This window comes from Mustela putorius, unplaced genomic scaffold, assembly GCF_011764305.1.
Source record: "Mustela putorius furo isolate JIRA1106 unplaced genomic scaffold, ASM1176430v1.1 tig00000549_pilon_pilon_pilon, whole genome shotgun sequence".
Classification (NCBI taxonomy): domain Eukaryota; kingdom Metazoa; phylum Chordata; class Mammalia; order Carnivora; family Mustelidae; genus Mustela; species Mustela putorius.
In genome coordinates this window covers 288,692-313,606 of record NW_025421411.1, presented here as the reverse complement: position 1 = coordinate 313,606, position 24,915 = coordinate 288,692, and the positions used below count along the sequence as shown (strand labels likewise).

General features: G+C 38.9%; 1 protein-coding gene across 1 annotated transcript in view; it reads right to left on the bottom strand.

Moving 5' to 3' along the window:
• Positions 1 to 522: 522 nt before the first annotated feature.
• Positions 523 to 24,915, bottom strand: part of LOC123392385 (hephaestin-like) — a 37,671-nt gene continuing 13,278 nt past the window's right edge. The window contains exons 3-8 of the mRNA XM_045081221.1: positions 21,583 to 21,795; positions 20,733 to 20,915; positions 19,390 to 19,644; positions 17,192 to 17,360; positions 15,570 to 15,706; positions 523 to 733 (exon numbers count right to left, since the gene is read on the bottom strand). Of these exons, the coding sequence (XP_044937156.1) occupies positions 561 to 733; positions 15,570 to 15,706; positions 17,192 to 17,360; positions 19,390 to 19,644; positions 20,733 to 20,915; positions 21,583 to 21,795 (1,130 nt within the window). The 3' untranslated portion in view covers positions 523 to 560. The remainder of the gene's footprint in view (positions 734 to 15,569; positions 15,707 to 17,191; positions 17,361 to 19,389; positions 19,645 to 20,732; positions 20,916 to 21,582; positions 21,796 to 24,915) is intronic.

Here is a 24,915-nt window from a genome sequence, read left to right as displayed (position 1 = left end):
ATTGCACCAAAATAATAAGAACTTAGAAATAAACCTAACCAAAGAGGTGAAAGAACTGTATTCCGAAAAATATAAAACACAGATGAAAGAAATTGAAGATGACACAAAGAAATAGAAAGACATTCCATGCTCATGGATTGGAGGAACAAATATCATTAAAATGTCCATCAGGGATACTTGGGTGGCTCAGTTTGTTAAACATCTGACTTTGGCTCATGTCATGATCTCAGGATCCTGGAACTGAGCCCCACATAAGGCTCCATGTTCAATGGGGAGTCTGCTTGTCCCTCTGCCACTCCCCCACTCATGCCTTTTCTCTCTCTCTCTCTCTCTCAAATAAATAAGTAAAACCTTTAAAAAATGGTACAACTTTAAAAAATAAATTAAAATTTTAATCAGAATATATTTAAATATATTTAAAATAATGTGTCTCTTATTGAACCCAGTCCTGCTTCACTATATTATCATGGATCCATTTAACAACATCCATGTAGGACAATCAATTCTGTCTCCTTCTTCATTCCCTCCCTTATTTATTTTTCCTCTAGAGCTATCTGTTATTACCTGCAGCTCACATTAGTTGGAAACCCTGCTTGCTCACCATCATTGTACACAGTTCCCTCGTAGTCTTTCTCATAGAAGACTCCATGAGGCTGTATACTGAATGGCTGGGAAGCACGGTTGTAAAAGACCACCTGGATGGTGTCACCAACCTCAGCCCGGATCACTGGCCCTGGAATATGGGAAGGAGAGACAATAGGAATAAAAACAGAGATGACAAGGGGGATGGAAACCAAATAAGAAGGAAGGAAAGAAAGGGGAAGTGAAAGAGATATTTAAAATCCTCTATTTTCTTTTTTTTATTAATTAATTTATTTTCAGAAAAACAGTATTCATTATTTTTTCACCACACCCAGTGCTCCATGCAATCCCTGCCCTCTATAATACCCACCACCTGGTACCCCAACCTCCCACCCCCCCACCACTTCAAACCCCTCAGATTGTATTCCAGAGTCCATAGTCTCTCATGATTCACTTCCCCTTCCAATTTACCCCAACTCCCTTCTCCTAACACCCCTTGTCCTCCATGATATTATGCTCCACAAATAAGTGAAACCATATGATAATTGACTCTCTCTGCTTGATTTATTTCACTCAGCATAATCTCTTCCAGTCCCATCCATGTTGCTACACAAGTTGGGTATTCATCCTTTCTGATGGAGGCATAATACTCCATAGTGTATATGGACCACATCTTCCTTGTCCATAAACTCAAATTGGATAAAATCCTCTATTTTCAATAATAATAATAATCCCTTCCTAGTGTATTACAATTTACAGTTATAAAAAGCATTTTAAAATCCATTATCTCATTTTGATCTTCAAACATCATATACAGGGCAGGGGATATTTTCACTTTACAAATAAGGAAACTACAGCTCAAAGATGTGGAATTGATCTCCCAAATTCAAATAACCGATTAGGAACAGAATAACGACTTAAAGCCAGGGCTTTCTCCCACCCCACTGTCAGATTCAATCCTATTTTCCCTACAATTATTGTCCTTCTTCCTATAGCTGAATTTCCTGGTAGGATCCATCTCAATATCTGATCTAGACTCAATCCTAAAACATTTCTGAGCATTTAGAATTATTATATCTATGTATAGTTCTTGAAATAGGTAGCTGAGCCATGATTCCTGGAGTTTTCTTTGTTCTGTGACCCACTACCTCTGACCTAGGTTGGGTCACCTTTGAGATTAACCAGAAATATCAAGACAATACTCTAAGCATTTATGCTGGCTCAGACCCTCATTCAGTGTTTCTAGCTTGTTTTTCTACTCAATTTCTACAGCTAATGCTACAACACCTCTGATCCAAGAAGCAAATGAAAATTACTCAATTTGTACACCTAATGCTACATCTCTGACCCAAGAAGCAAATGAAAATGAAAACATAGCATAGAAAAACACGAGATGCCATGGGAAATGGGCTAAGGGAGAAATGTATAGCTATGAATATTCACATTAAAAATGATCTCAGATTAACAACTTAACTTTAAGACTTAAGGAATTAGGAAAAGAAATACAAATTAAACTCAAAGATAGAAGGAAGGAAATAGCAAAGACAAAACATAGACAAAATACAGAATAGAAAAACAATAAAGAAAATCAATGAAACCAAAAGTTGGCTCTCTGAAAACATCAACAAAATTGAAGAACTCTCAGTGAGATGGACTAAGGGAAGAGAGGAGACTCGAATTACTAAAATCAAAAATGGAAAGGGAGGATATTACTACTAATTATACTGAAATATATATATATATATACATATAATACAAACTATATTTATATATAATATATATATGTATATGTTATATATATGTTACACCAACAAATTGGATAACCTAGATGAAATGGACAGAGCCCTAGAATAGAAAACCTACCAAGACTAAAGCATATAGAAATACAAAATCTGAATCTTACCATAACTAGCAAGGAGATTTTTTTTTCTTTATTTTTATTCTTACTTTATCACACTGTAGTTAACATACAGTGTTACATTAGTTTCAGGTGTACAGTATAGTGATTCAACACTTCCATTCAACATCTGAAACTCATCACAAGGTGCATCCTCCTTAATCCCCATCACTTATTTCACCCACCCCCCACCAACCTCCCCTCTGGTAACTGTTAGTTGGTTTTCTATAGTTAAGAGTTGGCCTTGTGGTTTGCCTCTCTTTCTCTTACTTTTCCTTTGCTCATTTATTTCTTAAATTCCTCATATGAGTGAAATCATATGGTATTTCTCTTTCTTTAATGACATTTTTCATTTAACATTTTTCTCTGTAGCTCCAATCATTTTGCTGCAAAATGGCAAGATTTCATTTTTTCTGGATGAATAATACTCCATTGTTTATATATACAACCTCTTCAATTGATGGACACTTGGGCTGATCCTGTATATATTTTGCTGCTATAAACTTATGGGTATGTATATCCCTTTGAACTACAGTTGTTGTATTTTTTGGTAGATATTCAGTAGAAGGATTACTGGATTGTTGGATAGTTCTATTTATAACTTTTTGAGGAAAATCAATACTGTCTTTTACAGTGTCTTCACCACTTTGCATTCCCACCAACAGTGCAAAAGGGGTTCCTTCTCTCCAAACCCTCACCAACACTTCTTGCTTCTTGTGTTGTTGATTTCCATCGTTCTGACAGATGTGAGGTGTTACCACATTGTGGTTTTAATTTTATTTGCCTAATGATGAGTGATGTTGAGCATTTATTCATGTGTCTGTTGCTTATCTGGATTTCTGCTTTGGAGAAATGTCTATTTCTTCTGCCCACTTTCTATTGAATTATTTCTTTTTTGAGTGTTGAGTTGTGTAAGTTCTTTATATATTTTGGATACTAACCCTTTATTGGATAAGTCATTTGCAAATATCTTCTTCCATTCTGCAGGTTGCCCTTTTTATTTTGTTGACTGTTTGCTTTGTTGTACAGAAGCTTTTATTTTGGTGTAGTCCCAATAGTTTATTTTGCTTTCATCTTTCTTGCCTGAGGAGACATATTTAGAAAGAAGCTGCTACTAGCAATGTCAAAGAGGTCACTCCCTGTGCTATCCTTTAAGATTTTTATGGTTCTAGGTCTCACATGTATGTCTTTAATCCAGTTTGAGTTTATTTTTGTGTATTGTGTAATTAAATAGTCTGGTTACATTCTTTTGCATAGAGCTGACCAGTTTTGCTAACATCGTTTGTTGAAAATACTGTATTTTTCAGTGGGGACAGTCTTTTAAGCAAATGATGCTGTGAAAACTGGATTTCCATATGCAAAAGAAAGAAGCAGGACTCCTATTTAATACCGTATACAAAATTAACTCAAAATGCATCAAAGACCTGGAGAGGAGAGGAGTTAGAATGAAAGAAGAGTAGGGGACCCTAAGTTTGTCTAGTCCCTGGAATCAGCTTGATAGTTGTCAAATCATTCTAAATACCTACAAGATCTGAGAAAATAAATGCTGCCATTCTGCCAATAGAAAAAATAACTACTTTTGGCAAAGTAGGAGGTGTGGACACATGAATCTGGTGTGATATATTTTGAGGAGATGGCAGCCAAGAAGGGAACCAGCTTAAGGAGGGTAAACCAAAGTACTAGAAGCAGCAGAGTACAAAATCAGAACTTTAAAAGTCTAGTATTGTGGAGGACAACCCTGGCTTAAAGTTCAAGTGGCAAAGTGAGGTGGAAATCCTAGGTGGTGCAGTGTAGTCTCTGGGTACTCATGGTTACAAGAAGAATGGGGTTGTCTGTGTGGAGCGGATTTCCCAGGCATCAGAGTGGGGAAACTGGCTGAGGACTATGAGTCTTGGCACAGGCTTTTTGCTTTGTGTTGCCATAAACTGCGAACCACTTCATGATGGTGCAACTGCTCTTTGGCAGGGGCCCAGGAAAAGGCAGAAGTAAAAGCAAGACCCCATCCCTCCCCTGGGGAGAACAGCATGGATCTGCACAACAAGAGTCCATAAAATTTGGATACTTGAAACTCAATTATAAACTCAGATAAAAAGTCACAGTCTGGGTGAACACAGAGTTCAGACAGAAACTAGAGAGACAAGAGTGATTGCTTCTTTATGAGTGCTCACTGAAGAGTTGGGGAAGAACTTTCAGTTCTGGGGCTAGAGAGTAGGGCACCAGCATTTTAATCTTGCCCATCTTTGCTGAAAGACTTCAGGGACCAAAACAACAGCACCACATAGTGGAATCTGTTGCCTCTTACACTAAGCCTGGCCCCCTGGCAAAAGAGGCACATTTCCACAACTGCAAGGGTATCTGGGAATCAGCTCAACAGGCACTTCCACCAGAAGACCAGCAGGAATAACTGGCTAACACCAAGTTTACAGATCATAGAGATCTAAGAACTTCTTCTCTTGGGAAAAAACAGTATAAAAGCATTCACTTTTTTAAAAAATTTCTTTAGTCTTTCAGGTTTATTTTTTTGAACTATTATCTTATTTTTTCAATTCATATATATATATATATATATATATATACACACACATTATATATATATATATATGTCATTGTATTGTATTATGTGTGTGTGTGTGTGTGTGTGTGTGTGTGTGTTTCCTTCTTTCCTGTTTTGGGATCTAGTTTCTTTTTTCAAGCAGATTAAAATACACCCAAGATCTAGTTTGTTTTGTTTTGTTTTGTTTTGTTTTGTTCTATTTTCTTTCTTGTTTTATCTTGCTTTGTCGTCTTCTTCTTCTTCTTCCTTCTTTTCTTCTTTAAATCTCAGTTGTTGTTGCTACTGCTGTCTTTTCTTTCTGTCTTCTATTCTTTTTTCTGGACATAATGATGAGATGAAAAAATTCACCCCAAAAGGAAGAACAGGAGGTAATACTCACTGAAGATATTAATCAATACAGATATAAGTAAAATGTCTGCCCCTATAGGGGCACATGGGTCATTCTTTGTTAAGAATCTTCCTTTGTCTCAAGTCATGATCTCAGGGTCCTGGGATTGAACTCCACATCAGGCTACCTGCTCAGCAAAGAGTCTGCTTCTCTCCCTCCTTCGGCCCCTTCCCACCCTTCCTGTGCTCTCGTTCTATCTCTATCTCTCTCAAATAAATAAATGAAATCTATTAAATAAATTATTATAAATATGCTAGCTGGGCTTGAAAAAAACATAGAAGACACTTGAGAACTCTTTACTGCAGAAATAAAATAATTAAATCTAATTAAGCTGAAGTTAAAAATGCTATTACTAAGATGCAGTCAGATATGGAGGCTCTAACAGGAAAGGAAGAACAAGGCAAAGAGGTAGCCAGTGATATAGAAGATAAAATTATAGAGAATCAGGACTTTTAAAAGTCTTCTCCATGGAGGGACATCGCTCCAGAGGCTAAACCAGGGGGAAGCCCACATAGGGTCAGAAAAAACCCCAGGTCCCGCGGGGGGTTGCAGAAAAACCGGGGGTGTCTGAGTGTTGCATAGGTTGCAGGCATTAGATCAGGGAAGCTGGCTACAGTGACAAAGCCTAGGAGTGAGCTCTCAGCTCAAGGTTACCTTGAACCTGTCACAGGCTGGGTGAGCTCGGAGTGCGGCTGAAAGCCACGGAGATGGAAGGGATTGGGTGCTTTTCTCCAAGTGCGAGCGATTGAGCGCTTTCCTCCAAGCCTGACCAGAGGCCAGGGAGACGGGGGTGGTTGGGGCGCTTTTCTCTGAGGGCACACTGAGAAGTGGGACCCCGAGCTCTTGGCTCCTCCGGGCTAGAGATTGGGAGGCCACCATCTTTATTCCCATCTTCCAGAACTCTACAGAAAGCGCTCAGGGAACAAAAGCTCCCGAAAGCAAACCTGAGCGGATTACTTAGCCCAGCCCCTGGTAAGGACAGTACAATTCCGCCTGGGGCAAAGACACTTGAGAATCACTACAACAGGCCCCCTCTCCCAGAAGATCAACAAGAAAATCCAGTCAAGACCAACTTCACTCACCAAGGAGAACAGCAGAATTCCAGAGGAGGAGAAAGCAAATCTTATCTGGACAAAATGACAAGGCAGAAAAACTCACCACAAAAAATAAATTAACAGGAGGCAGCACCAAAGACTGGGGACCTAATCAATGCAGACATTGGTAATATGACAGATCTAGAGTTCAGAATGATGATTCTCGAGGTTCTAGCGGGCTCAAAAAAGGCATCGAAGATATTAGAGAAACCCTCTCCAGAGAGATAAAAGCCCTTTTTAGAGAAATAAAAGAACTAAAATCTAACCAGTGAAATTAAAAAAGCTATTAATGAAGTGCAATAAAAAATGGAGGCTCTTACTGCTAGGATAAATGAGGCAGAAGAAAGAATGAGTGATATAGAAGACCAAATGACAGAGAATAAAGAAAGCTGAGCAAAAAGAGAGACAAACACATACTGGACCATGAGGAGAGAATTCAAGAGATAAGTGACACCATAAGATGACACAACATTAGAATAATTGGGATACCAGAAGAAGAAAGAAAGAGAGAGAGGGGAGCAGAAGGTATATTGGAGAGAATTACTGGAGAGAATTTCCCTAATATGGCAAAGGAAACAAACATCAAAATCCAGGAGATGCAAAGAACATCCCTCAAAATCAACAAAAATAGGTCCACACTTTGTCACCTGATAGTAAAATTTACAAGTCTTAGCGACAAAGAGAAAATCCTGAAAGCAGCCTGGGAAAATAAGTCTATAACATACAAAGGTAGAAACATTAGATTGGCAGCAGGCCTATCCACAGAGACCTGTCAGGCCAGAAAAAACTGGCGTGATATATTCAGAGCACTAAATGAGAAAAACATGCAGCCAAGTATACTATATCCAGCTAGGCTATCACTGAAAATGGAAGGAAAGATAAAAAGCTTACAGGACAAAAAAAAAAAAAAAACTGAAAGAATTTGAAAAAAACAAACCAACTCTACAGGAAATATTGAAACGGGTCCTGTAAGCACAGAGAGAGCCTAAAAGTAGTAGATCATAAAGGAACAGAGACAATATACAATAACAGCCACCCTTACAGGCAATACAATGGCACTAAATTCATAACTCTCAATAGTTACTATGAATTTTAATGGGCTAAATGCCCCAATCAAAACACAAAGGGTATCAGAATGGATTAAAAAAAATCAACATACTGCTTACAGGAACCTCATTTTAGACCTGAAGACACCTCCAGATTTAAAGTGAGGGGTTGGAAAACAATGTACCATGCTAATGGACATCAGAAGAAAGCTGGGGTGGCAATCCTTATACCAGATCAATTAGATTTTAAACCAAAGAGTATAATAAGATATGAGGAAGGACAATATATCTTACTCAAAGGGTCTGCCCAACAAGAAGACCTAACAACTTTAAATATCTATGCCCCTAACATGGGAGAAGCCAACTATATAAACCAATTAATAACAAAATCAAAGAAATACATTGACAATAATACAATAATAGTAGGGGACTTTAATACTCCCCTCACTAAAATGGACAGATCATCTAAGCAAAAGATCAATAAGGAAATAGAGGCCTTAAATGACCAACTGGACCAAATGGACATCACAGATATATTCAGAACATTACATCTCAAAGCAACACAATATACATTCTTCTCTAGTGCACATGGAACATTCTCCAGAATAGATCACATCCTGGGTCCTAAACCAGGTCTCAAGCGGAATCAAAAAATTGGGATCATTCCCTGCATATTTTCAGACCACACAATGCTCTGAAGCTAGAACTCAATCACAAGAGCAACGTTGGAAAGAACCCAAATACATGGAGACTAAACAGCATCCTTCTAAAAAATGAATGGGTCAACCAGGAAATTATAGATGATTTGAAAAAATTCTTGGAAACAAATGATAATGAAAACACAAGGGTTGAAGATATGTGGGAAACAACAAAGGAAGTCCTGAGAGGAAAATATATAGTGGTACAAGCCTTTCTCAAGAAACAAGAAAGGTCTCAAATACACAACCTAACCCTACACCTAAAGGAGATGGAGAAAGAACAAGAAAGAAACCCTAAACCCAGCAGGAGAAGAGAAATCATAAAGATCAGAGCAGAAATCAATGAAATAGAAACTAAAAAAACAAAAACAAACAAACAAAAAAATACAATAAAGCAAATCAACAAAACTAGGAGCTGGTTCTTTGAAAGAATTAATAAGATTGACAAACCCCTGGCCAGACTTATCAAAAAGAAAAGAGAAAGGACCCAAATAAATAAACTCATGAATGAAAGAGGAGAGATCACAACCAACACCAAAGAACTAAAAACAATGATAAGAACATACTATGAGGAACTCTATCTCAACAAATTTGACAATCTGGAAGAAATGGATACATTTCTAGAGACATATGAACTACCACAACTGAACCAGGAAGAAATAGAAAACCTGAACAGACCCATAACCAGTAAGGAGATTGAAACAGTCATCAAAAATCTCCAAACAAACAAAAGTCTAGGGCCAAACGGCTTCCAGGGGAATTCTACCAAACATTTAAAGAAGAATGAATTCCTATTCTCCTGAAACTGTTCCAAAAAATAGAAATGGAAAGAAAACTTTCCAAATTCATTTTGTGAGGCCAGCATCCCCTTGATCCCAAAACCAAACAAAGATCCCATCAAAAAAGAGAATTACAGACCAATATCGTTGATGAACACAGATGCGAAAATTCTAACCAAAATACTGGCCAATAGTATCCAACAGTATATTAAAAGGATTATTCACCACGACCAAGTGGGATTTATTCCAGAGCTGCAAGGTTGGTTCAACATCCGCAAATCAATCAATGTGATACAATACATTAATAAAAGATAGAATAAGAACCATATGATACTCTCAATAGATGCTGAAAAAGCATTTGACTAAGTGCAGCATCCCTTCCTGATTAAAACTCTTCAACGTGTAGGGATAGAGGGCACATACCTCAATATTATCAAAGCCACCTATGAAAAACCCACGGCAAATATCATTCTCAATGGAGAAAAAATAAAAGCTTTTCTGCTAAGGTCAGGAATATGACAAGGATGTCCGTTATCACCACTGCTGTTCAAAATAGTACTAGAAGTCTTAGCCTCAGCAATTAGTCATAAAAAAAAAAAAAGAAATTAAAGGCATCCAAATAGGCAAAGAAGAAGTCAAATATCTCTCTTTGCAGATGATATGATACTCTATATGGAAAACCCAAAAGACTCCACTCCAAAACTGCTAGAACTTCTACAGGAATTCAGTAAGGTGTCAGGATATAAAATCAATGCACAGAAATCAGTTTCATTTCTCTACACCAACAACAAGACAGAAGAAAGAGAAATTAAGAAGTCAATCCCATTTACAGTTGCACCCAAAACCATAAGACACCTATGAATAAACCTAACCAAACAGGCAAAGAATCTACACTCAGAAAACTATAAAGTACTCATGAAAGAAATTGCAGAAGACACAAAGAAAAGGAAAAATGTTCCATGCTCCTGGGTTGGAACGAACAAATATTATGAAAATGTCTACTCTACCTAAAGCAATGTACACCTTTAATGCAATGCCTATCAAAATCCCACCCATTTTTTTTAAATAAATGGAACAAATAACCTTAAAATATATATGGAACCAGAAAATACCTCAAATAGCCAAAGGAATTTTGAAAAAGAAACCCAAAGTTGGTGGCATCACAATCCCGGACTTCAAGCTCTATTACAAAGCTGTCATCATCAAGACAGTATGGTACTGGTACAAAAACAGACACATAGATCAATGGAACAGAATAGGGAGCCCAGAAATAGAACCTCAACTCTATGGTCAACTAATCTTCAACAAAGCAGGAAAGAATGTCCAATTGAAAAAAGACGGCCTCTTCAACAAATGGTACTGGGAAAACTGGACAGCCTCATGCAGAAAAATGAGAGTGGACCATTTCCTTACACAACACAGGATAATAGACTCAAAATGGATGAAGGAACTCAATGTGAGGAAGGACTCAATCAAAGTCCTTGTGGAGAACACTGGCAGCAACCTCTTCAACCTCAGCCACAGCAACTTTTTCCTAGGAACATCGCCAAAAGGCAAGGGAAGCAAGGGCAGAAATGAACTATTGAGATTTCATCAAGATCAAAAGCTTTTGCACAGCAAAGGAAACAGTTAACAAAACCAAAAGACAACTGACAGAATGGGAGAAGATATTTGCAAATGACAGATCAGATAAAGGGATAGAATCCAAAATCTATAAAGAGCTTATCAAACTCAACACCCAAAGAACAAATAATCCAATCAAGAAATGGGCAGGGGACCTGAACAGACATTTCTGCAAAGAAGACATCCCAATGGTCAACAGACCCATGCAAAAGTGCTCCACATCACTCAGAATCAGGGAAATAAAAATCAAAACCATGATGAGATACCACCTCACACCAGTCAGAATGGCTAAAATTAACAAGTCAGGAAATTACAGATGATGGCGAGGATGCAGAGAAAGGGGAACCCACCTACACTGTTGGTGGTAATGCAAGCTTGTGCAACCACTCTGGAAAACAGCATGGGTGTTTCTCAAAAAAAGTTGAAAATAAAGCTACCCTATGACCCAGCAATTGCACTACTGGGTATTTACCCTAAAGATACAAATGTAGTGATCCAAAGGGGCACGTGTACCCGAATGTTTATAGCAGCAATGTTGACAATAGTCAAACTATGGAAAGAACCTAGATGCCCATCAACAGATGAATGGAAAAAGAATAGGTGGTATATATATACAATGGAATACTATGCAGCCATCAAAAGAAATGAAATCTTGCCATTTGCGATGACATGGCTGGAACTAGAGGGTATTATGCTTAGGGAAATAAGTCAATTGGAGAAAGACAACTATCATATGATCTCCCTGATGTGAGGAAGTTGAGATGCAATGTGGAGGGTTTGGGGGGTAGGAAAAGAATAAATGAAGCAAGATGGGTTCAGGAAAGAGACAAGCCATAAGTGACTCTTAATCTCACAAAACAAACCAAAGCTTTCTGGGGGGAGGGGGGTATGGAGAGTGTGGTGGGATTATGGACATTGGGGAGGGTATGTGCTATGATGAGTGCTATGAAGTGTGTAATCCTGGCAATTCACAGACCTGTACCCCTGGGGCTAATAATACATTATATGTTTATAAAAAAATAAAATAAATTATAAAAATATATTTAGGTGGAATGTGGTGATAAAAAAAAGAAGGAATGGAAAAAACTAATAAAGAATGAATGGGTCAACAAGGAAATTAAAGAAGGATTTAAAAAATACATGAAAGCAAATGAAAATGTGGTAGTTCAGAACCATTGGGATGCAGCAAAGGTGGTCCTAAGAGGCAAGAATATAGCAATAAAGGCCTTTCTCAAACAAGTAAATTCTCAAACATACCACCTAACCTTACTTACTCCTAAAGGAGCTAGAAAGGGAACTACAAATGAAGCCTAAATATAGCAGAAGGGAAATAATAAAGATTAGAAGAGAAATCAAAGATATACAAATAGAAATGACATTCTAACATTTTGATAAACCTAGGATCTAGGATTGATAAATCCCTAACCAGTCATATTAAAAACATAATAAATAAATAAAAGAAAAAGAAAGATAGGACCCAAATAAATAAAATCATGATAGAAAGAGGAGAGACCAAAACCCACACTGAAGAAATAGAATTATAAGAAAATATTATTACCAATTATATGCCAACAAATTAGGCAATCTGGAAGAAATGGATACATTCTTATAAACTTAAAAACTACCACATTAAAACAGGAAGAAATAGAAAATCTGGACAGACCCATAACCAGCAAAGAAACTGAATCAGTAATCAGGGGTGCCTGGGTGGCTCAGTGGGTTAAATGTTTGCATTTGGCTTGGGTCATGATCCCAGGATCCTGGGATTAAGCCCTGCATTGGACTCTCTGCTCAGTGGGTAGAGTGTTTCTCCATCTTCTGTTCCTCTGCTTACTGTTCTGCCTACTTGTGACCCCTCTCTCTGTGTGTCAAATAAATAAATAAATAAATAAATGAAATAAAATATTTTTAAAAAATAAATTGAATCAGCAATCAACAATCTACTATCAAACAAGAGTCTAGGGCTGGACGGCCTCCCAGCACTTTAATTGCCAAACGTTTAAAGAATTTAAAGAATTAAGGAAATTGTCACCTTCTGCCCTCTTGGTGGAAATATAAAATGGTACAGACACCGTGAAAAACATTATGGTGGCTTCTTAGAAAATTAAAATTAAAAATTAAGTAGGAGGAGTCAAGATGGCAGGGAAGTAGCAGGCTGAGACTACATCAGCTAGCAGGAGATCAGCTACATAGCTTATCTAAAGATTGCAAACACCTGCAAATCCATCAGCAGATCGAAGAGAAGAAGAACAGCAATTCTGGAAACAGAAAAACAACCACTTTCTGAAAGTTAGGACCGGCAGAAAGTGAATCCAAAGCGACGGGAAGATAGACCCCGGGGGGAGGGGCCGGCTAACAACAAGTGGCGGAGCAACGGAGCACAAAATCGGGAATTTTAAAAGTCTGCTCCACTGAGGGACATTGCTCCAGAGGCTAAACCGGGGCAAAGACACCGTGGGGTCATAGAAGTATCGGGGGTGTCTGAGTGTCGCAGAGCTTGCGGCTATTGGAACGGGAAAACCAGCTACAGACACAGAACTGACAGTAAGATCACAGCTCGGGGTTACCTTGAACTGGTCGCAGGCTCGGTGAGCTCGGAGCACTGCTGGAGGTCAGGCAGAGGGGAGTAACTGGGCGCTGTTCTCTGAGGACACACTGAGGAGTGGGGCCCCAGGCTCTCGGTTCCTCCGGGCCAGAGACCAGGAGGCTGCCATTTGTTTTCTCATCCTCCTAAACTCTACGGAAAGGGCTCAGGGAACAAAAGCTCCTGATAGCAAACCCCAGCGGATTACTCAGCCCGGCCCCTTGTAAGGGCGGTGCAATTCCGCCTGGGGCAAATACTCTTGAGAATCACTACACCAGGCCCCTCCCCCAGAAGATCAACAAGAAATCCAGCCAAGACCAATTTCACCTACCAAGGAGTGTGGTTTCTATACCAAAGAGATCAGCAGAATTCCAGAGGAGGAGAAAGCAAAGCACTGAACTCATGGCTTTCTCAATGTGATGTTTTTAGACTTGCAGTTAATTTAATTTTTTTCTTTTTCATTTTTTTCTCTTCTTCTTCTAATTTTTTTTAACTGTTACCCTTTTCCTTTTTTGAACGTTTTTTTAACTAGTTTATCTAATATATATATTATCTTTTTTATATTTTTCTTTATTCGTTTTCTTTTTTTAATTCTTTGTTTTATTTTTTTTTCTTTCTTTCTTTTTGAACCTCTTTTTATCCCCTTTCTCCCCCCTCACGATTTGGGATCTCTTCTGATTTAGTTAAAGCATATTTTCCTGGGGTTCTTGCCACTGTTTTAGTATTTTACTTGCTCCTTCATATACTCTTATTTGGACAAAATGACAAGACGGAAAAATTCAACACAGAAAAAAAGAACAAGAGGCAGTACCGAAGGCTAGGGGCCTAATCAATACAGACATTGGTAATATGTCAGATCTAGAGTTCAAAATAACAATAGAAAACAAGCTTATGGTTACAAGATGAGTGCAGATGGATGGTTAGAGAAAAAAAGTGATGGTGACTAAAGAGGACACTTGTCTTGATGAGCACCAGATGATGTATGGAATTGTTGAATCACTATTGTTCACCTGATACTAATAAAACACTGTCTGTTAACTATATTGTAATTAAAATTTAAAATCTTAGTAAAACAATAAAGGCATGGGGATGATGCTAAGGGAAAAGGAGGAAATTCTGTATATGTTGCAATGTGGATGACACTTGAAGACTTTATGCTAAGTGAAATCAGCTGGTCACAGAAAGACAAATATTGTATGATTCCTCTTATATGAGATACTTAGAGTAGTCAAAATCATATAGACAGAAAGTTGAATGGTTGTTGCCAGGATTGAGGGGGAGGGAAGAATGAGAAGGTATTGTAGATACAGAGGTAGGTATAGAGTTTCAGTTTTGTAAAATGGAAAGAGTTATAAAGATGGATGGTGGTGATAGTTACACAACATTATGAAGGTATTTAATGCCACTGGAGTGTACACTAAAATGGTTAAGATGGTAAATTTTATGTTATGTGTATTTTGCCCCAATAAAAATATTGAAGAATAAAAAAATACTGAGACTCATACTGTAAACCAGCTAATGATAGCTTAATAGTCACTGTCTGCCATCTTTCCCAAAGTGGTTTTCTGCTCTTTATATCTTCCTGCCTGGAAGATGTAAGGCCTATTGTCCATGTTCAGATCTCCTAGAATCACTGTCACACACTTATTCCCAGAACATGCCAATTACATTACTTCCATTGCCAAAATTTTCTTCCATCTAATGTATTTTACTTCCTGGCTCTACCAAGTGGCTAAACCACACGAAACTTTGCTCTATCTTTTCAATACTGTGCTTTACACAAATCTGTGCTGCTGGGAACCTTATCCAACACCAGGTTTTAAGCTTTGTACTGCATCCCTCACTACAGCAAGCATGTCTGCATATAATGTCGATCTGTTCCTGGCCTCATATTGCCAAGAACCTGGACAATCTTACTGCATTAAATAGATTTTCAGAAATACACCTGAAGAAGCCCTTCTAAAAGTGAAATCTGTATAGCAGTGCTACCAAAAGATGCTCACTGATTAAAGTTTCAGTAATTAAATATGATAAATTTTACATACTCTATTCCCATCTTGGATATTTTTGATGAACAAAAATAAATACAAGTCTCTGAGAAGCTCTGCAGCAAAGAATACTATTTGACCACATTTAACCTAGTATTTGGCAAACACACTCAGACTCACAGCCGCTTTTTTCCACCAAACACTTATCCCTCGGAACTCAGTTTGAGAGATGCCTGTTTCAAGTGTACCTCTGAGGTACCCCCAGGCTCCAGTTTCTAAACCCTCTCCAGTTCTCAGGTTCCAGTCAATGAATTTCATAAGTTAAATATTCCTCACCCAGGATTCCAAGATGCTTATTTTCCTCCAGCTCCACCTTTTCCTGAAATGTCTCATCTTGGAAGGCTTCATATCGGACTTTCCAGTAAGTGCCCCCAATCCGACTGGAACTCTTCTGGAAGAATTTATCTGAGCCACTGGCATATAAAAAAAAGCAAATGTTACATGACTTAATTGTGTCTCAAATAGATCCCCATCTCATCCTCAGTCTCATCAAGTTATAGATATTTAGGAAGAACCTCAGAGATCCTCCAGGTTAAATTCCACCCAATGAAGATATCTCCTTTGATGGCACCACTAATAAGAAATACACAGAGTCTCAAGGATGTGGAGAAATTGTCAAGTCTTGAATTTTTTAAAAGTCAAGGGACTTTATTTCGGAGAAAGCAATCCCTCTTACTGTTGGATAGTTTTAATGGTTGGAGTTCTTTTTTATAGTAGGCTAAAATCTTCTCTTGTAAATTTCAGACAATGGGACCAGTTCTGCCCTCTGAAGTGAAACAGCCTTACGTCTGTCCTAATCATCCTCAAGTAGTCAAGATCATTTCTCGCCTTAATTTAAAAAAAAAAAAAATATATATATATATATATATATATATATATATATATATATATATATTTCATTTCAGGGCACCTGGGTGGGTCAGTCAATTAAGCAACCGATTTCAGTTCGGGTCATGATCTCAGGGTCCTGGGATTGAGTCTTGTGTCTGGCTCTGCACTCAGCCAGCGGTCTGCTTTTCCCCCTCCTTCTGCCCCTCCTTCTGCTTGTGCTTTCTTTCTCTGTATCACTCAAATAAATAAATAAAATCTTTTAAAAAATATTCTTCATTTCAAAATGAAAGCCTGATAAATTAGCAAGCGCAGTTGGGAGATTTCTAGAAGCTATGCTGAGACCCAAGTCCTTATTTGCTTATGGTTTCCTCAGATTCATCCCATTATTTCTTACTGGAAGAATAAATATGATGGGTTCCCTAGAATATTCCTCCCCAAATTCTCCTAGTCTTTTACTAAGTACCTCTTCTGTAAAAGACCACAAATCATTGAGAGCCCAGTGAGTCATTATAACTTAAGACCTAGTGTCTGAATAGGGAACTAATCTTCTACCTTATTTTGCCTACATCTGAGTAATGGATGAGACAGGAAAATTTGGAGAAATAACTCTAAAAGGATGATAATGGAATGGCTACAAGGCAGGTTGCTCCTGCTCTTCCTATATTTCTCTGAATGCTTTTTATACTCCTGATCAAATGCCTCTTTCATATTATAGAAAAGTAAGGAAGGGGAAATGAGGTAAACAATGAGTAAAATAAAGGAGAGTTGGATAAATGCCTTTCAACTCTTCTGGTTTCTTTTGGGTCTTATTTTCTTAATGAAGCCTGGGATCATAGCAGAAGCTATCTCAAACTGTGCTTGAACCCTTTGCTGAGGATATGACGTAACCCTACAGAAATTCAAGAGCACACTCTCTGGGGGACCACAAGAATTTGGCTAACAGTTGTTATACAAGTCCAAGCAGACAATGATTGCAACACCCAAGTGAAGTGAGAGATTTGAGAGGTAGTAATTAATAGGTGTTGGGCTGGGCCCAAGGGAGGGGGAGGAAGCTCACTGTCTCTTACCTGCCCGGTTCCCTCAAATTCTTCCCAGTACTCCCATCATGCCCCATTGGGCCATAGTTCCATAGAATCTCATGGGCCTCAATGAAGTACTGCCGAACTTTGCCTGTGAGTTGGTTCATAGGAGAGGTCATGGAGCAATATTTGACCTTGTAGAGTGCTTGCATGCCATCTGGAGGAAAAACATCAAGGCTGGCTCCATTCCACCCAACAGGTTTTGTAGCCAGATGACCCATCTTTTCCATTCTAATGTTTTTCCCTCCCACATTTCACTAGGCCACTTTCTCTCACTCCTCAAGAACCTAGCTAAGAGAAAGGGAGGCTATGTGAGAATTCAAGTACCTTTACCTGCTAACCACAACTGACTCATTTACCAGATCGTCATTCCTGCTTCTGCAAAAGGCTTACTTTGTAGCAACAATTGTAGCGTTTGAACTCAGAACACTTGGGTTCCAGTCTAATTGTTATCAATTTCTGTAGGACTTTTGGCCAGTCACTCCCTAGAGTTGAACTTTAACCCCTGTTTTGTAATAAATGAGAGAATAGGGATGTCTATCACACTGGACTGGTAGAAGCACCACATTTTAAAAAGGGGGAGTAAGGAAAGGGAGTAAGTTAAGGAGTAAGTAAAGTGGGAAGCTCCCCAAATAATGGAACAACTTCTATACGTGGCGATGAAACTTCAGACTTGGGAATGTCAGGAAGATTTGCATTCTAAATAGTACCTCCAAATGTGGAAAAATGTACATCAAGGCATGGGGATAATAGATGATACTGCCTTGTATTTTCTTGGCAACTTACGTAGGTCATTCAAGAATACTATTTGAGGTGAGACGTTTGAGTCTCACATCATCCAAAGAAAATTTGAAAATTGCAAATTAGAAATTTGAGGTTAAAAAAGGAGGAAAAAATAATATCATTCTTTTGTTAAATATGTGCTACATGCCAAGCCTTGAGCCAGGTGCTTTATATATCCTTCAATCCTCATAACCATCATGTGAAATAGACTTTTAATGTCCCCTCTTGCAGATGAAGAAAGCAAAAGATCAGAGAGGTTAAATAACTTGCCCAAATTTAAACGACTAGTCAGTGGTGAAACTGAGGCTTAATCTCCTATTTTTTAAAGCCAAATTTAAAAGCACATTTTCTTCTTTCAGAGAAGCTATATGAGTTACCAAAGTTAATTAAACCACTGGTAGAATGAAGATTTGAATTCAGGCTTATCTGGCAAACCCTAAGACCCATATTTGTTTCACTATTGTGCTGCACCCCTAACCCCCATTTATATTCATTCATACCCTCTTACCCAGGTATCTTTAGGACCAAGGGAGAGCCCTGGATCATGGAGCATGGGTAAGTGGCCTCTGTTGTTCAAACCTACCACCACGGACTCATTATCCTACTAGTCTACAACTCCTTACCTCAAATCCCTACTCAAATCTATTTTCATATATGCATAGTACTTTCCTGACACCTACCTAATTTATTGTATATCAAATAATTCTAGAAATTAAGAGCTAACAAGGGTCTTAGTGATTATTTAGACCAAACCCCTCATTTTACAGGTGTGGCAAATGAGGCTTATACATGGGAAGGGACTTATACAAAGTCATACAGTAAGGTTTTCAGAGAGCTGAGATAATAACTCAAATCTTCTAATCTCTTGCCTAGTGTTCTTTTCATTGTCTCATACATTCTGCCTCTCCTCTGAGGTTCCTAGATGCACTATGCCATTACTTCAACAATTTTCACTGTCAAAACACAAACCTTCTGCCCCTATTACTATTGGGTCCCAACTAGAGTGTCACTATTTGCCCACAAGACTCTATGATCTCCCAAAGAAGGCTTCATCTTCTTCAGTCTCTCCTTCCCTCCATTTAATTAGCAGCAAATACCTCCAGGTCTTAATTCCTAAGCATTCTGAGCAAAGAAGAACAATTTAAAAATCTGATTATCCATCTCTATACCATCTTATGTTAGAGATGAGGGAGATAAAACCCAGAGAAATGTTCCTGAGGTCGCCCTGCAAGTTAATGGCTGATCCTGGGGAAATCTGGCTAGGTCCCCAAATTGCAATCTAATATTTCATCCTTTATGTCTAGCTGGCTCATCTGAAAGACCTATCTTATGGCTTCAGCTCCTGATGATTATTAATGCCATCTCCGTTCTATACTTCAAGTGTCAAATATGTTGGATCTCACCTTGCAAGTGACTGTTCACTTGACAGCTAATCAACCATGTGCCAGGTTCCTGAGGCACCATCTCAGCAGTCACAAAGGTGGCTGGAAAGATGTGAGCCACATCAGTGCGGTGGCCCCGGATGGTCAGTATCTGCCCATGAAAGAAAGCTGTGTGGACATCTACTTCATTGCCCATGCCAAATAAGTGCCATGCCACACGCTTCTGTGTACACATGCTTAGATCTGGTAAGTTCCCAAAGACAAAGCCATTGATTGCTACAAAGGAAAATGCAAAGAAAATACCAGAGTTAGGAGATGGGAGATTTGCCATCTGCCATCCATTCAGATGAATTTTATTAAAAAACCTACTGTACTGACTATATACCTTATTTAATTTAAAATCTCCTAAACAGCCTGGTAAAATAGGCAGATATCATTGATCTCAAGCAAAGAGTGAGACAACCAAGGCGCAGAGAAGTGAATTTACTTCTCTCCCAAGGCCACAGAGCTAAGTAGTAGAACCAAGATTCCAATTCAGCAATATGAGGAAGCTTTCTAATGAATGGGGTTTGTTTTGCAAGTTATTCTTCCCTTCCAGGCCAATTTCCTTCTGAAATTTCCATAGGATAATTTTCAAGTTAGCTAATTACCATGGTTATCAAAGGTAATTTGCGTAAAATCCCAGAGAAGTTGGAACTGTTGAAACCATCCTTTACATCTTCCCTCTGACTTTTCACCTTCCTATGGGATTGCCTGGCTTTGAGACCATCTCTGGCACCAAAGGGACATAAATTTCTTTCTTAATTAAACAAAAAATAAAATCAATTTGTTTGTACTACTAAAATCAGTTATCTACCCATGCCTCAAGGCTTTTGTGTCTTTAGTTTGTTTTAAATTTAATTGCAGTAAACAACTTCCTTACAGCCAACAATTTTCCCCCCAAAAGATGGTATTTATCCCAAACTTTATAGGACAAAGAAGTACTGACTAACTATATCAGGGGGCAACCTTCACCCTGAGGGACTGGGAATAAAGTACATGACTTTGAAATCAATAACCTAGGCAAGATACCTAATGGCAAGAGCACCTCTCTGCAGTGAGACAGACCAGTGTTGGAATTTTAGCTGTGCATTTTTTTTTCTGCTCTGTAATCCTGGAGCCTCAATTTCCTCATAGGAAAAACAAGGAAAATTTACCTAGTACTTAACTAGTACCTAGTTCCTGTGAGGGCTAAAAACAGGAAAGAGGTACCTACTACTTTTAGTTCTTATGAGATATATGGAAGTACCCACCAAATGCTAGGCCCAATGTAAACCTTCCATCAGTCTTTACTGTCATGGCGTGGCCACCCTCTCCCAGCTCACCGTGCATCCTATTGCTTTCCTGAAAGGCTGCATCTTCTTTGTCTACTGAGGTAGGATCTGAGCAGTAAGCGACAATGTTCTCATCAATATGCCAGCTAAGGTTCTCATCTACCACACTGAAGAACAGGAAGAAATCATTATCCACATCCTTCCGCTGTCGAGGGGAATTCTCATCTAGAGTACCTAGAGTAAGTAAGAAATGTGCTTTTGAGAACCTTCTCTCCCTAGTACCAGCAACCTTCAAGGGGTACTCATGAAAGTAAATAGAAAGATGGGGCCTTAGGAGTCTTTTGTCAACAGAAAAGCAGATAAGGTCTTCTGCCCCTAATTTCTATTATCCCAGTTAAACACAATTCAGTTGAGCCTAGGACTTGAAGATTGGATGTATAGGACCTAGAATAATTTCCACCCACCATACCTGCCTGTATCTTCAACCCAGGGCCTTAATCTAACCATTCTCCTACAACACCCAGGTCTTCCAGGTCTGACAATACTTAAACATACCATATGTCCAACGAAGTTCCCCAGTACTCTCCTGATCCCGATGGCTACACTTTTGATCCAAACCATACTTAAACTCCTATCACACACTTTGTTTCTGTGATTTGACTCTCATAATTACTACCTCGAGGTTTTAAAATGAAATTGAGAAACTATCAAAATTTTTAAAAGGTAATGAAGTAGGGAAAATAGTGGAAAACATTTAGCAGGGTTTATTCCTGCTAATAAACAAGGGCACTGAATTAACATCCCTTCAGGTTGCTGTTTAGTATGTAAGTGATTCAGCTACATCACTTTTTCCTGTAGATATCCCACACTGCATCTCAATAGATCCCTGTGAGGCCTGTACCTCTTTTACATGTGATAAGGGGTCCAATGAGGCCAGTTGCAATGTCTCGTGGAGCATCTACATGAGAATGGTAGATCCAGGTGAGGCATGCTGGGTCAGCATCAGTGGGTGCATGTCCTTCTGGGATGGTCCAGTTGTAAATGTGACTGCCTCCCGGAGGAACAGAGTCATCAGCTTTTAACCGACCAGAGGAGCCATCTGGGTATAAAGAGCCTAGAAAATGAAATTGTGCATGCCCAGTCTCAGGGTGAGTGAGAGGGAGCCTGGCATATATAGAAGCCAAGAGAGGGCTGACATATGGGACAGTGGCCCTCACAACCTGAGGATACACATTCAGGTAATATGCAGCTGAAGAATCCCAGACCTCACATCAACAATGGGCAGAAAGGTGACAACCATTGGAGAAGGAGCCATGGCCATGGAAAGTGCGTCACAGCCTGATCCAGTAGTATCCTAGTATAAAACCAGTGGCACAGAAGTGAGGAAGAAAACAGACCCCCCCCCCCATCAAGCACTCACTTTGGAAAACAGAAAGCAATTACAGAATTTCAATATTTTTTTTTTATTTTTTATAAACATAGATTTTTATCCCCAGGGGTACAGGTCTGTGAATCGCCAGGTTTACACACTTCACAGCACTCACCAAAGCACATATCCTCCCCAATGTCCATAACCCCACCCCTCTTCTCCCAACCCCCCTCCCCCCAGCAAACCTCAGTTTGTTTTGGGGATTGAGTCCATTATGGTTTGTCTCCCCCCCAATCCCATCTTGTTTCATTGATTCTTCTCCTACCCACTTAAGCCCCCATGTTGCATCACCACTTCCTCATATCAGGGAGATCATATGATAGTTGTCTGTCTCTGCTTGACTTATTTCGCTAAGCATGATACGCTCTAGTTCCATCCATGTTGTCGCAAATGGCAAGATTTCATTTCTTTTGATGGCTGCATAGTATTCCATTGTGTATATATACCACATCTTCTTGATCCATTCATCTGTTGATGGACATCTAGGTTCTTTCCATAGTTTGGCTACTGTGGATGTTGCTGCTATAAACATTCGGGTGCACGTGCCCCTTTGGATCACTACATTTGTATCTTTAGGGTAAATACCGAGTAGTGCAATTGCTGGGTCATAGGGCAGTTCTATTTTCAACATTTGGAGGAACCTCCCTCCATGCTGTTTTCCAGAGTGGTTACACCAGCTTGCATTCCCACTAACAGTGTAGAAGGGTTCTCCTTTCTCCGCATCCTTGCCAGCATCTGTCATTTCCTGACTTGTTGATTTTAGCCATTCTGACTGGTGTGAGGTGATATCTCATTGTGGTTGTGATTTCTATTTCCCTGATGCCAAGTGATATGGAGCACTTTTTCATGTGTCTGTTGCCATCTGGATGTCTTCTTTGAAGAAATTTCTGCTCATGTCCTCTGCCCATTTCTTGATTAGATTATTTGTTCTTTGGGTGTTGAGTTTGCTAAGTTCTTTATAGATTTTGGACACTAGTCCTTTATCTGATATGTCGTATACAAATATCTTCTCCCATTCTGTCAGTTGTCTTTTGATTTTGTTAACTGTTTCCTTTGCTGTGCAAAAGCTTTGATCTTGATGAAATCCCAATAGTTCATTTTTGCCCTTGCTTCCCTTGCCTTTGGCGATGTTCCTAGGAAGATGTTGCTGCGGCTGAGGTCGCAGAGGTTGCTGCCTGTGTTCTCCTCAAGGGTTTTGATGGATTCCTTTTGCACATTGAGGTGCTTCATCCATTTTGAGTCTATTTCTGTGTGTGGTGTAAGGAAATGGTCCAATTTCATTTTTCTGCATGTGGCTGTCCAATTTTCCCAGCACCATTTATTGAAGAGGCTGTCTTTTTTCCATTGGACATTCTTTCCAGCTTTGTCGAAGATTAGTTGACCATAGAGTTGAGGGTCTATTTCTGGGCTCTCTATTCTGTTCCATTGATCTATTTGTCTGTTTTTGTGCCAGTACCATGCTGTCTTGATGATGATAGCTTTGTAATAGAGCCTGTAGGCTGGAATGGTGATACCACCAACTTTGGCTTTCTTTTTTAATATCCCCTTGGGTATTCGAGGTCTTTTCTGGTTCCATATAAATTTTAGAATTATTTGTTCCATTTCTTTGAAAAAGATGGATGATACTTTGATAGGAATGGAATTAAATGTGTAGATTGCTTTAGGTAGCATAGACATTTTCACAATATTTATTCTTCCAATCCAGGAGCATGGAACATTTTTCCATTTCTTTGTGTCTTCCTCAATTTCTTTCATGAGTACGTTATAGATTTCTGAGTATAGATTCTGTGCCTCTTTGGTTAGGTTTATTCCTAGGTATCTTATGGTTTGGGGTGCAATTGTAAATGGGATTGACTCCTTAATTTCTCTTTCTTCTGTCTTGTTGTTGGTGTAGAGAAATGCAACTGATTTCTGTGCATTGATTTTATATCCTGACACTTTACTGAATTGCTGGACAAGTTCTAGCAGTTTTGGAGTGGAGTCTTTTGGGTTTTCCTCATATAGTATCATATCACCTGCGAAGAGTGATAACTTGACTTCTTCTTTACCGATTTGGATGCTTTTAATTTCCTTTTGTTGTCTGATTGCTGAGGCTAGGACTTCTAGTACTATGTTGAATAGCAGTGGTGATAATGGACATCCCTGCCGTGTTCCTGACCTTAGCGGAAAAGCTTTCAGTTTTTCTCCATTGAGAATGATATTTGCGGTGGGTTTTTCATAGATGGCTTTGATGATATTGAGGTATGTGCCCTCTATCCCTACACTTTGAAGAGTTTTGATCACGAAGGGATGCTGCACTTTGTCAAATGCTTTTTCAGCATCTATTGAGAGTATCATATGGCTCTTGTTCTTTCTTTTAATGATGTGCTGTATCACATTGACTGATTTGCGGATGTTGAACCAACCTTGCAGCCCTGGAATAAATCCAACTTGGTCGTGGTGAATAATCCTTTTAATGTACTGTTGAATCCTATTGACTAGTATTTTGGTGAGAATTTTCGCATCTCTGTTCATCAAGGATATTGGTTTATAGCTCTCTTTTTTGATGGGATCCTTGTCTGGTTTTGGGATCAAGGTGATGCTGGCCTCATAAAATGAGTTTGGAAGTTATCCTTCCATTTCTATTTTTTGGAACAGTTTCAGGAGAATAGGAATTAGTTCTTCTTTATATGTTTGGTAGAATTCCCCCGGAAAGCCATCTGGCCCTGGGCTTTTGTTTGTTTGGAGATTTTTAAGGACTGTTTCAATCTCCTTCCTGGTTATGGGTCTGTTCAGGCTTTCTATTTCTTCCTGGTTGAGTTGTGG